General features: G+C 28.1%; 2 protein-coding genes across 6 annotated transcripts in view; one reads left to right on the forward strand and one right to left on the reverse strand.

Annotated features, from left to right (window-relative positions):
* LOC107442665 (uncharacterized) overlaps positions 1–6,992 on the reverse strand; it is a 40,820-nt gene extending 33,828 nt beyond the window's left edge. The window contains exons 1-3 of one of the 5 annotated variants that reach the window (XM_071178527.1): positions 6,670–6,975; positions 5,740–5,871; positions 3,580–3,612 (exon numbers count right to left, since the gene is read on the reverse strand). The gene's annotated coding sequence lies outside the window, so the exon portion shown is untranslated. Of the gene's footprint in view, positions 1–3,579; positions 3,613–5,739; positions 5,872–6,669 lie in introns of all 5 variants that reach the window. The other 4 variants (XM_016056289.3, XM_016056288.4, XM_071178529.1 and 1 more) reach the window with 4 other exon arrangements.
* Positions 6,993–7,113: 121 nt separating this feature from the next.
* LOC107442666 (polyadenylate-binding protein 1) overlaps positions 7,114–13,281 on the forward strand; it is a 13,606-nt gene continuing 7,438 nt past the window's right edge. The window contains exons 1-4 of the mRNA XM_043057746.2: positions 7,114–7,810; positions 9,964–10,157; positions 11,133–11,251; positions 11,819–11,978. Of these exons, the coding sequence (XP_042913680.1) occupies positions 7,612–7,810; positions 9,964–10,157; positions 11,133–11,251; positions 11,819–11,978 (672 nt within the window). The 5' untranslated portion in view covers positions 7,114–7,611. The remainder of the gene's footprint in view (positions 7,811–9,963; positions 10,158–11,132; positions 11,252–11,818; positions 11,979–13,281) is intronic.

Raw genomic sequence — 13,281 nt, forward strand, 5'->3', positions numbered from 1 at the left:
AAGGACGTGGGCAATGTTACATGTCTCCGTGACTTTGGCTCACAGGTGCCCACTGGGTAACGTCAAATGAGCAACACATCCAGCATCTTCCGAGGTGAAGAATGAGAGTTCAAGTACCTATCTTTATTAAAAAAATATATATATATTTTGCTTTTCAGGGTTGTGCTTTCATAAGAGTACGAGAATGAGGTTTCACAGGTTTAACAATTAAAGAAATTTTTTTTTCTTCAAACTGATGATATAGTACATAATGTAATAAGACATCTTCATACAATAAGGACATATAACTTATTTACTTTTGTATAGAAAAATAGAAACATTCCTATTCATTAATCTCATTTTAGCCTTTTTGCAGAAAATTACCCACATCTTAATAATATTAGGGATGTAACTTAATAATCGGTCAATATTTGGTAATTGGCGTAATCAGCAGTTTTGCCGAATATTTAGCTAAGCATATTTTGGAATATGAATAAGATTTAATTGAATAGATTATAAAAATAATCTAAATATTTTTTTTTAACTAAACATTAAATAGAAATAGCTTTTATGCATACTTTTTAAGTTCTAAAATTCACATGCTTACACATTTATTTTCTGGAAATTGTAATAGCATATTAAAAATAACCAGGATTCTTTAAATCATGTGGAAAAGCAGAGTATTAACAGCCAAAAAGCGAACTAAAATCATTTTGCATATACGATGAAACCAGCACAAGTAAAGTGCGACAAAAAGAGATGTATTTAAATTCAAAATTAAGAGTCATAATAGCGTATTAAAAATATTGGGACTTTCTAACCCTTGTAGAAATGGTTAGTAATAATTGTCAAAATAATTTGGATTTGCGATAAAATCAGCACGAATAGACCGCGTCAAAAAGTGGCTCTTCAAATTAGCAATTTGATACGAGCGATTCGTAACAATACGTTGATTTTTTCTACTTGTCAAATAATATATATACCTATATATAAATATTGAGGAAAAATTGTCTTTTTAATTATGTGACAAAAAAAGTTTATTTTCAAATATATTAAAAAAAATGCTTTCAGAATGAAAGAATAAAAAAAAAAAATTTCAATGAGTAATATAAATTCAAATTAAATCTTTCAATAAAATAAAATTTATAGGGTTAAATCAGGGTTGGGTTTTTGACATGACACACCAAAAGTCCTTCAAAAAGTGTCAAAAACTGACAGAAATTGTCAAAACCTGGACCAAACATCTTTTTTGTCATTGGGGACATTCAGTTGGATATTAAATTACGCTTAATACTTACACATGGTTGCCACAGAAAAAAATGAACAAAATAGTTGCTTTTAGTAGTCTAAAGCTTGAAAATAGTAGTCAAAAACTAGGAAAATAGTTGCCTAAATAAGATCAAAAATTTATCAAGAATATGACTAAAATTTTGTTAATGACTTAATTTTCAGTCAAGTTGGTGGCAATAAACGTAAATATATATGTATATATTATATATATGAAAAGTGAAGACTCACATTTGAAATTGAAAATTTTCAACGTTTTTTATTTTTTAAGAAAAAAAAAGTTAAGTGTGTTCAAAAACTATCTTGCAGGGTGCAGATTTTCCATCCAATTTATGCTTTAAAAAAATAATTAAATTTTTAAAAAAAAATAAAAAAAAATATTGCTAGGAGTACAGAAAAGTCTCCCAATAGTCTCCTTTTCCTGAAAATAGTTGCTTTTTTAGCCTTTTCAGGCAAAAAGAGTTGCCATAGTCATCTCATGCCAAATATAGTTGCATTTTAGTCGCCTGTAGCAACCCTGCTTACATTATACTTCACTATATTATATGTATATATTATATGTCATACAAACTATATTATATGTCATGTATAAAAATATAGCCCTAATTATTGAAACTATAAATTAGTTTTTCTAAAAATATGGTAGTTTTAATACTTAATTAATATTATAACTATTCAGTTTATAGCATAGGTAATAACTATAAGTTATCAATTAGTATCAATCTAAATATAGATATTAATTCTTTTTATGCCACAATTTAGGCAGATTTCTGAGATTGAGTAAAACTAAATTGCCACTCTAAAAATACTTCAAGACTTAATTAATTTTTTGATCAATTAACACAATCAAGAGTTGTTAACTAGAATTTTCAGAAATTTATAACTCACTTACATATTAAATCAATTAATAGTCTTATTTTTATATTTTATTAATATATTTTTTACAGCAAACAAGATAAATATAACATTTAACCTTGTACAGTGGGAAAAAAGAAATCACTCTGACTAACTTTTGTTCTAATGATCAGATTTTCACATACTAAGTGACAATCTTAATAATTCCTGGGGGTGACATCAATTATTCAGTGCTAAATATTAAGTTACAAAATCAGACAAAAGAACATATTTTCTCTGAATAAACATATATTTTTTTAAAAAAATATTTAGATTCTTAACCTTCAAAATATCTAGCCACAATCTAAGAAATATGGTCCTCATAATTTGGTCATGGACCCTTATTGTTAATTTCACTTTTCGTGTTTTCAGTCATATTTTTAATTAAGAAATTCAACAAAAAAAAAATAATAATAATAATAATTCACCCACTTAAAAAACTCATTCTGCTCAAAGATAATTTTATGCAAAATATAATACTTTTAATTATTCATTATTAATTTAATTGAGGATGAAAAAATTTTGAATTATGAGGTATGATTTTTTTTATTCCATATTAATCTACATATTTTTCTAGTGAAAATCTAAAGTTTACACGGTTTTTAGATAGTAGGAGCTGAGAAAAATTAAAATGAATTATTTTACAAAAAAAAAAAATAACTTGGAGACAATGAAGAAATATTTAAAAAGGGTGATAAATATTTAAATGAGGTTAACTCAGGATATAAATTATCAGATATATATACGGCCTTTTACATTTTTTTTCAACTCTTTTTTTCCCCCAAGAATTGAGAACTTTTTTTCAGTTTGTTTTTGCTGTTCTAATAGCACAGCATTATAATGGGGTGTTTCCAATAAACTTTATTTTTAATTGTCACTTTTTTCCCCGGGTATAAAAATATAAATTTAAAGTATTAAATTAAAACACTCATTTCAAACATAGATTACTGCAATCTTTATCTAATTTAACTTATAATATTGATTTCAAAGTTATTAATTTCTGTAAGCAAGATATTAAAAATTAAACAGCGCATTAAGTCTAGTCTGTTTTCTGCATTAATTTTGCAAACAATTTTTAAATTCAAAGTAATTATTTCAAGTTGCTATATGTAAGTTTTTTTTTTATCTTAAAAATTAATTGGCAGTATGCTTTAAAAATTTTAATAAATTTTTTTAAAAATAATAATAATTTGCTGTAACATTGATTTTTCATTTTCTTTAATCCCTATTTCTTTTTGGTAATGTTACCAGAGAAAATACATTATTAAAAAGAATTAAAAGGGAGTAAAAGCACAAATGAAGTAAAAAAAAAAATATATAAAACTATATATTGAGTATATAATGCAAAAAATTGAAAAAATATTGATTATTTTGATAGGTTATCTCTTAAAAAGAAAAAGAGTGTTGAAAAATAAATACCTGTTGCGGAAAACTTTACAGCTGCACCTTTCACTTAAAATAGATAAAATAAAAGATTATCAATAACACACCAAAATGCTACACTTTATATTGATAACAAAATAATTTTCATAAAAGTTTCTTAATATATGAAAAATATAGATTTTTAAAATAAGTAAAAAAGGTATAATAATAATGTTATTTGAAAAGTCTCAGAGCATTTTGCTTCACATATTTAATCACTACATTAAATTCACTTAATCGAATCAGCTTTAAAAATATCTTAAAAATGAAAACACGAGATTCTCTGCCCCCCCTACCATAACATAATGGCAACAAGGTTAGCAAAATTCATGATTTTTTAAAAATAAAAATCAAAAGAAATTAGAATTTTTTGATTTAAATTGAATTTTCTCTGAAAAAATATTAAAATTACTTAACATTATTTAAAAATAATAATATAGTTTATAATTAACTGAAATGTTTCAAAAATATCTATTTAATTAAATACAAACTGAATAAATAAGGAAGAGTTTTACAAAGGTTTTTTTTTTTGTAGACCCTAGGCAGCTTGTGGGCAGGCTTCTTTCACTTCAAACAGTGGAGCCACCAGTTGTATGTAACAGGCGGATAATCATTTAAGCTGCTCACATGATACAAAATTTTTGGGGCGTTCTGCGCCAAACCTCTTTTTTACTAATATCTTTCTGCAAGATACTTTTAATAATAACGAATATGCATGTTACTAATTAATTTTGAAGTAACAAAAACGTTGTTTACAAAAAAAAAATCTTATTTAGATGAAATAAAATTGTATTTCAATTCTTTTAAAATGAATATGGAATATTTTATTATGTGAAACAGACTCTTTAAAAATGGGGTACTAAATGTGTGCTCTGTTTTGAGATCCGTACGTGGTAATAAATATCGTATTAAAAAAATATGGAATTTTAAAAACTGTGTGGAAATAAATGCCCTCTCTAGAAAAAGGGATAGAATCATTGTTTCAAAAATTAAATATTCATTAGTGCGATACGAATTTTCCATTTATCAGAAATATATCGGGATATTTAAAAGCTACCTGAAAACCAATAGCAATTACCCGAAATACAATTGAAACACAACGTGGATTTGCAATAGTATCCGCATAAAGAACACGCCATAAAATGATTATTTAAATGCGCAATTTCACTTTTAAGCATAGAAATATTATCAGAGAAATAACCGGAATTTTTAAAACCCTGTAGAATTTAGTAGCACTAGCAATAAAAAGTCAAAAAACGATTAACTCCTCACATCAAAAAGCAAATAATTGATTTTTATATATTGCAAATATTGAACGATTGAAATACTGTATGGATTAATGAGAATATTGGCATATTTAAAAAAATTCACGAGAATATAAATAATAACTGAGCAATCAAAGACATCGAGATTTTAAAAAAAAACAAAGCATAATTTCATAGTAATAATTTAGAAAAAAATGTATCAAAACACTGGATATATTTACAACGAAATAGTCACGAGTTGTGAGCGTAAAAGTGAAAACTCAAATGCATGATTTAAAATTTTCATGTGCTGCATAATTTTTTTAAAAAAAAATATTGAAAAGAGTTTATTCCAACCAAATTTTTTTAAAAATAAGAAAAAGACTAGGACATTATTTTGTTACAAATCTAAATTTGTAAAAAAATCTCCATTCACAGGTAAAATTTCATTTACATGTAAAATATGGTGTAATAGAAAAAAATATTAATGAAAATATCACAATTTTTCAACTTTGCCAATTTTGGTTTCATCCCCCTTAAATTTTCTAATTTAAATTTTGGCTGAAAAATAATCATTATCAAACTTTTTTTATTCTTAAATAAGAATGGATAAATCATGAACATTTCTTTTCACTCCGATGTGCATGAAAAGAATCTTTAAAAATGAAATGAAAGTTTTGTTATTTTATATACATTACTATATCTTGGAGAAGAGAAAAAAAAGTCTTTTGAAAATCTTTGCAGAAAAGAAAACAAAAAAATTTTTTTTTGGGGGGGGAGGGGGGGATATTTCCGTATCCTGATCTGTCACTCCAAATACAATCGCCAAGGTGCCAAGTAGATTTTAAACTTTTAAATTTAAGAAAGAAAAAAAACATGTGAATGTTCGCCCGGGGGTGGCTACAAGTTATACCTTTGGAGTTGGTCTCTTTCTGTGATGTTTTTTATTTAGCTTCGCGCGGGCCACTGCCCGGAAGTTTCCAAGATTTGGCAATTATTCTGCCCCAGATCACAATATGGAAATCTCCTCTTTTTTTTCATTATCCTAAATAAGAATAGAAAAATCAGGTTCATTTCTTTCCCTTCTGATTCGTGAAAAGGTCTTTTAATATAATTATGGAGAGAAAAAAAATCTTTCGCACATTTCTGCAGAAAAGAAATTTTTTCCTTCATTATTCAATAATAATAGAAAAATCATGAACATTTTAGAAAAATCATGAACATTTCTATTTCCATCTGACATGCAACAAAGGCTTTTTTTGAATTTAAGAAAATGCTAAAAGAAAGAGCTAAAGAAAAGAAAACCAAAATTTTTATTTCCTAAAGGAAAATTCTTTCTGAAAGAACTCGGCAACAATGTCACAGCGATTCTGTCATGGGGCACATATATATTTGAAAATATTGTTTTATCAATTTGTAACTGAAAGATTGATGAACGGAAGATCCATTGAATGAAAAGGACCAATCAATCCATTAAGGACCAATCAATATGGGACACAGACTCATTAGGTTTAAGGAAAATGTGGCCTTAAGTTAAAAGAATCTACCAAACATCACTAACTATTAATTGAAAACTTATATTTTCAGGTCTAGGGCACAATTATTCTGATATCTAATGAAAAGCAAATTAGAATATCTGAAAGAAATTAAACAGTTTAATGCTACTCTCAAACACTTTTAGTTTATAATTTTATTAATTTATTTGGAAAAATAATAATTTATGCTCACGAGATATAAAAATATTAACGACTTAATGAATTAAGAAAATTTTTTTAAATAAATTGTTTTCTTTAATAAAGGGGATGATTTCTATAAAAGAAGGATTTCAAATGTTTTACTTTACCGTGAAGCTGTATAGTCACATATGTGGGTGCATAATGAATTTTATAAAAAATTTTAATACAAGCAAAGTGGATTGGATGATTCCTCTACTTGTCAGAGAATAATATTTTTTATAACGCATAAAAGCTATGAAAATTTAGCAAGGAAGGCTTTCCAAATCAAAAACAATAGTTTATGAATAATTTGATAAGATAAAAATCATTTCAAAAAATAAATTTTATATTTTTTGATCATATGTCATACTTAATCTACTAAAGGGAAAGTTCCCAGAATCTAGAGTTTTGATTTTGAAACCTGTAAAATTTCAGTTCTGAATCTCACTTCTCTGAATACCTTCTCTTGAAACCTTTATTTATTATTTTCCATTGCAAGTGTAATGATCCTTATAACTCGGCTGCTCTAGACTCAGCCTTTTTTTCATACTAATTGACAAATTTAATGGCAACAGTATAATCTTTTCGCGGACGTATACGCAGTTTTTATGAAACACGTGTTTGCTCATCGCGTGTACTTATTTTTTTCTTAAATTTAAGTTAAATATTTTTTTTAATAAAATTTATTTACAGAAAAATAACAATTATTTGATACTTTAATATTATTATTTAATTGGAGCCTTTATGTAATGTTTTTCATATAGTTTATTTTAGAACTATTTTTTATCGCGGACTAATCTAATATATATATATTTGAAATTTAACGGAATTCTGACCTCATTTAGTTTAAACCATTAGGTCGTTACGTTGTTCGCGTGGGGGTAATATTTTTAGACTAATAAAATAAATGTACGCTCTTTGAGCTTAAAAAAAAAAAATTAAAATATAAAAGACAAAAAAAATTGAAAAACTTATAAATAATCTGAAAAATATTTGCTTTTTTGAAGCCCTCAGCCAAATTCTCTGAATTATCCTTGTAAGTGTTGTAAGCCTATTTTGCCAGCTTGAAAATGTCGATGAATCCAAATGGTCCAAATTATCCCATTGCTTCATTGTACGTTGGAGATCTTCATAATGATGTTACTGAAGCCATGCTTTTTGAAAAATTCTCAACTGCTGGTCCCGTTTTATCTATAAGAGTCTGTCGTGATCTTATTGCACGTAGATCTCTTGGTTATGCGTATGTGAATTTCCAACAGCCTGTTGATGGTAAGTAAAGTATTTATAACGTTGCTCAAACAATTAACATAAGTAAAAATGTATTATTGTTTAGGAAATAATCTTAAAGAATAGTACTAGTAATTTATTGATTCAGAGTGGAATTGCAGGCACTGTAATGGATTGTGTACTGTACCTGAAAGCTTTTACTGTCAATTTAACCTATTATTTCTATCTCGATTTCTTATCAATTTAACGAACCTCGCTGCTAAGTTATTTCCCCCGTTTTCTTCAAAGGCTAAAAATTAAAAAAAAAATCGATCCAATAGGTGGGGCACCTGGCTAAGTGCATGCCATTGAATGGAAATGTTTTATGACTGATTGCTTATATTAGTTATGTAAATTAAATGTGTGCCTGATATCCTTTTCAAATTGAATTGCATTTTAAAACTATTTGTGGAGCTATGACACCAGTCCACAGTGGATGACTTATTGTGAGGACACACATCCCAGCTGAATGCCATACTCGAGCATCACTGTCAGTGGTTAGTAAGAGGGGTGGGTGACTGTTTTGCTCAACCTTCAAAGAAACAAATACTGTGTGGCGCTCGTTCTCAAAACTTTTACTATAATGTGTGCAGGTTACCTGCTAACTAAAGCCCCTTTTGCAGTAAATCCAAGTGGATCATCACAGAAAGGGACCAACTCGTAGGGTATAGCTCGTAGCCACCTCTGAGCAATCATTTACATGTTTTTTTAAATTGCATGCTAAAAAGGATGGGGATATTTCCTAATCCTGGTCTTTGAGCCAACTACAAGCGCTGAAGTGTCAATTAGGTCTACTTGCAAATTTTTTTTTAAAGAAAACATGTAGGTGTTTGCCCGTGTGTGGCTGCAAGTTATACAGTGATTATTCTGCCACGCATCAGGATAAGAAAATCTCCCTGTACGGATCACAATGCAGAAATGTTCTAGTCTAAAACTGTGCAATCTTCATACGAAAATGGTTGTAAGTTAAATAGTTTTCAGAAATTTAATGGAAGTAGATTTAGCTCAATATCATGTAGTATAAGTATTACCATTATGTTAAACGAAAGTAGTATAAATTTATTGTTTTCTGCTTCATTGAGTCTTACAAGAATGTAGTACAAGTCACAAATTTCACGAACCGTGAAAATAATTTTCGAATCGTTTATCTGTATCTGCCCTGCTTTGTGTAAACAAATGCCAATGTTGAATATTTCCTTCTTTTCTTAAGTAGAAGAACCCTTCGAAGTCTTTGCAATTGTAATGGGTGCAAGCATGAACTGAATTGCCCTCAGGGTTTTACACCTATGTGTAACACAAATGACAAAAGCCATAATGTGGATAGATAATTCTATTACTAGTTTTGGCTTTAAAAACAGCAAATTAAACCAGGGGGTAAAATAGATAAATGATCCTAATTAGGAATCAAATTGATAATTTAAAAAATATCTTTAAATGAAATTTTTTAAGAATTTCTTTAGCTAATTAAGAAAAAACTGTCAATCATTATCAAGTATCTTATTTCTGATTGGATAATATCTGGGTTTATAACACAATTTAGCTATTAATTTAAACCTTATATTAAGGTGTAACATATATTAACTTTATCATAATTAATGGTAACACAATTGTTAAGTGTTTTGTATGTATATATTTTGATTGTCATTCTGATTTTGATATGGATTATAATCTATTTTTACCAATTTAGTTTACCATTGTTTTTGTTAAACCTTGCAACATATCAGTGAATTTCTCTGTCAATGAAGGACTGGCGCAAAATTCATTATGTATTTAAACGATTGTAGATGCAATTTGAATTCAACAGATTTTGTGTGTGACTTTAATCTTTATTGCTATTCATTTGACTTAGCTATGTTACTTATTAATAAATAGGATTTCTGGTGTGGGAGTTGTTCAAGAATTATGTAAGCCCCTATGAGGGAGGAAGTGGTTAAGCAATGTATAAATAAAAAATTAAAATCTCAATCCCAGTATTTTCAAAATTTTCTTGGAAAGCAAAATTAAAAATGTAGCACATAATTACATAATAAGCACAGAATTGTGACCACTTTCTATTTGTTTAGGGTAGATAATACTATTTTTATCAGGTATCTTGATTATATTTCTATGCGGACTTGTATAAAAACTGAAATTAATAGATTTTGTTTTCTTTGCAGCGGAGAGAGCCTTAGACACAATGAATTTTGATATGATCAAGGGTAGACCCATTCGTATTATGTGGTCCCAAAGAGATCCCTCCTTAAGGAAATCTGGAGTGGGCAATGTCTTCATTAAAAATCTAGATAAGAGTATTGACAATAAGGCCATGTATGATACATTTTCTGCCTTTGGAAATATTTTGTCATGCAAGGTAAGTAATCCCTATTCCACTGTTATGTTCTGTTTATAGATAGATTTTAGTACTGTGATTTATGGTGAAATAGCCAGGCATTTGCCTGTAAGAAATGAGTAAATAAAAAAGCATAGAAGGGAACCAACTCTAAGGGTAAAACTTGTAGCCATTTCTGGCAAACCTCTACATGTTTTTTAAATTTATTTTTAATATTTGCAAATTATAAATTCACTTGACGTCTTTGGACTTGTGCTGGCGTAGCATATCATGATACATATAAATCTCTTTATTGATGTAAGAATTCATTGTAAATTTTAAAAAAATGTTTGTTTATGTATTTTTCATAATATGGTTATTTCACATATTAATGTTTAAAAATGTTTCTCCATAACTTTGTAGCTAGCTGTGCCTGTACATTTAAAGAAGTTAATTGCTGTAATAAAAATCTCTAGAATTTTGCAAACACAATGATAGTTAGCCATAAAATATTTGGAGCGCTTGCCTTAAAACTGAGGAGCTTGTATTATGTTTTTTAATTGAACCAATTCACTGGGAAGGATGTGAATAGAGTGGCTATTTAGAAATTTATCGATCTGAAATTGACATGAAAAACCCAATGAGTGAAGGAAAACTAATTAAAAGGGATTGTATTCTGAGTGTAACCCATAATTCCAGGCTTAAAATGGATATCTTTCTTTAAAGAAAGAAAAACTGCTTTGATAGGCTAATTTTTTATTTGCGTAAGACGCTATGGTGATAGATATGCTGAATCGGTCAATTCCAATCTTTAACAAAATATATCAAATGGTATGGTAGTTGCCAATTTTTTATTTAGCTAAATTAAAATAGACGTTGATATTCTAAATGAACATTGATATTCTTCAAAGCCCGTCTAAAAATTCCTTTTTCTTTTATTGAGCCTTGTGATTAGTTATTTATTTGTAAATAGATCTTATGGCGCATTAATAGAACTTTCTCTTGATTTATGTATAGGTTGCTACAGATGAAGATAGTAATTCTAAAGGGTACGGTTTCGTCCACTTTGAAACCGAAGAAGCAGCTAATAATGCCATTGTTAAAGTAAATGGTATGCTTCTTAATGGAAGAAAAGTGTAAGTATATCTATGTATATGTTAGTGTAAAGTAGTGTTAACGCATTTAATTAGAGTGAATTTATATTTTATAAATCTAGCAGCTATTCAAAAATGGTTCTAAATGTTGAGTTTGAGTGATGAATAAGTTGTTGAGTTTTAAAAGATTTTATTTTTTAAGATTTTATATTTAACAGCTTAGGTGTGATTAATTTAGTGTTTAGCAAAGACTGCTGAAAGTAAGATTAAGTGTTATCTGTTTTACTGTTACAATGATTCTTCCTTGAATTTGATTTTCAGATTTTTAATCATTAGTTATTGAATTTGATATAGAGCAGCATTTAAATGAATTTTGTTGTATGCAAAGTAATGTTCTTAATTCTTTTTCAAATTTTTTTTCTTCTTCAGGCCATGTCAGATTAAAAATGTTAAAGGAATTAAAGTTTAAAACTAATTTTGAAAGCATAAGAGAAAAACTATACAAATAAGACTTAGTTTACGTTGAAACATAAAGCCATTGTATAAGTAATCCTGTTTTTTAATTGTATTCTTGCACTGACTTATGAAGGAATGTGATTTCATTTTCAGATTTGTCGGGAGGTTTATACCCCGTAGTGAACGAGAAAAGCAGTTGGGACAAAAAGCTAGACGATTCATGAATGTGTACATCAAAAATTTCGCTGATGATCTTGATGATGAGAAGCTTCGTGAAATGTTTGAAAAGTATGGAAAGATTACAAGTGCAAAGGTATATTTAGAACTTTTTATTTATACTATGTTATTGGTATTTTTATTGCTTTTAGGAATGCCATTATGTACCTTCCCATAACTTAATGTGGTTGGCAGACTAAGGAAAATAAATGTAACTTAACAATTACATAATTCATATGATGGTACTCATCAAAAGTTATTAATTGCATCCATAGCATTCCCTAACTAATTAGGTTCATTAGTCCATAATGTTTGAAGATTAGTATTAATTAAAATTAAGTGTAAAAAAGCTAAAATAATACTAAATAGAACATACTTATTAAAGTTCTGAGACCAAATAAGTAAATGAGGAAAACAGATAATCTGCTAACAAAATATATTTTAAAAGTTACAGAGAATACAATGATTTTGATTTCAATTTAAGGAGTGGAATTCTCATTGCAAAAATTGTGAAAGAGAGGGAATAGTTGATCCATATCTTAGCAATATTCAGAAATACAAAAATAATGGTGGGATTTTAAGTAGCTACAAATTCAATTTCAATGAAGCTATTTTTCTCTTGTTGAATGGCATTTGACGTCGGCCATATAGGCACAAGAACTATTTGAAATGCAAGACCGAAAAAGAGAGAGTTCCCAATTTAATTTGAGAATAATCTGATAATGAAACCAATTCTAAAATGGCCTGAAATAAACTGGCTGTTGAAAATTGAATTTTTTTCCCTTTAGATAAAGATATAGTTTACAAGTGATAATTTTTATTTATGTTACATTTAAGGTAATAAAAATTCTCAATGGAATTTGGTGAGTGATTAATTTGGCATAACTTATAAAAATTAAGTTACAGTTGAGGTTTTAATGTCTATGTGCCAGGGATGAGATTCTTTCGCGGATTTCCGCTTTTTTTTCCAGATTTTTCCCGCGGATTTTCGCTGAAATTTTTTTTTTGTCCAAGTTAAAATGTTTTATGAGGAATTTAATTTTCCTCGGAGGGATATTGAAGTCCCTTTTTCTCCCTCTGAAGTTTCTCTAAAAATCATTTCCTTGGGATAAAACTGGTTGACTTTTATACAGGGATGAGATTTTTTTTGTCTCTCGAATTTCAGCCTTTTTATCAAAAACTCCGATTCTCTAAAAGTTTCGTTTTTTTAAATAAATATCCCGTTTTTTTTAAATTCAGTCATTGAAGTAAAATAATTATATTTATTTACGATTTTCAAAGATAAACAGAAAATTCAATCTACGCCCTAGCTGCTAACCCTTCCGCATTTTTACTTATTTTAGCTATTTTCTCCGATTTCACGCACAGAAAATAAGATTTTCCGTATTTTTTATCCGTCG

This window comes from Parasteatoda tepidariorum, chromosome 1 (genome assembly GCF_043381705.1).
Source record: "Parasteatoda tepidariorum isolate YZ-2023 chromosome 1, CAS_Ptep_4.0, whole genome shotgun sequence".
NCBI lineage: Eukaryota > Metazoa > Arthropoda > Arachnida > Araneae > Theridiidae > Parasteatoda > Parasteatoda tepidariorum.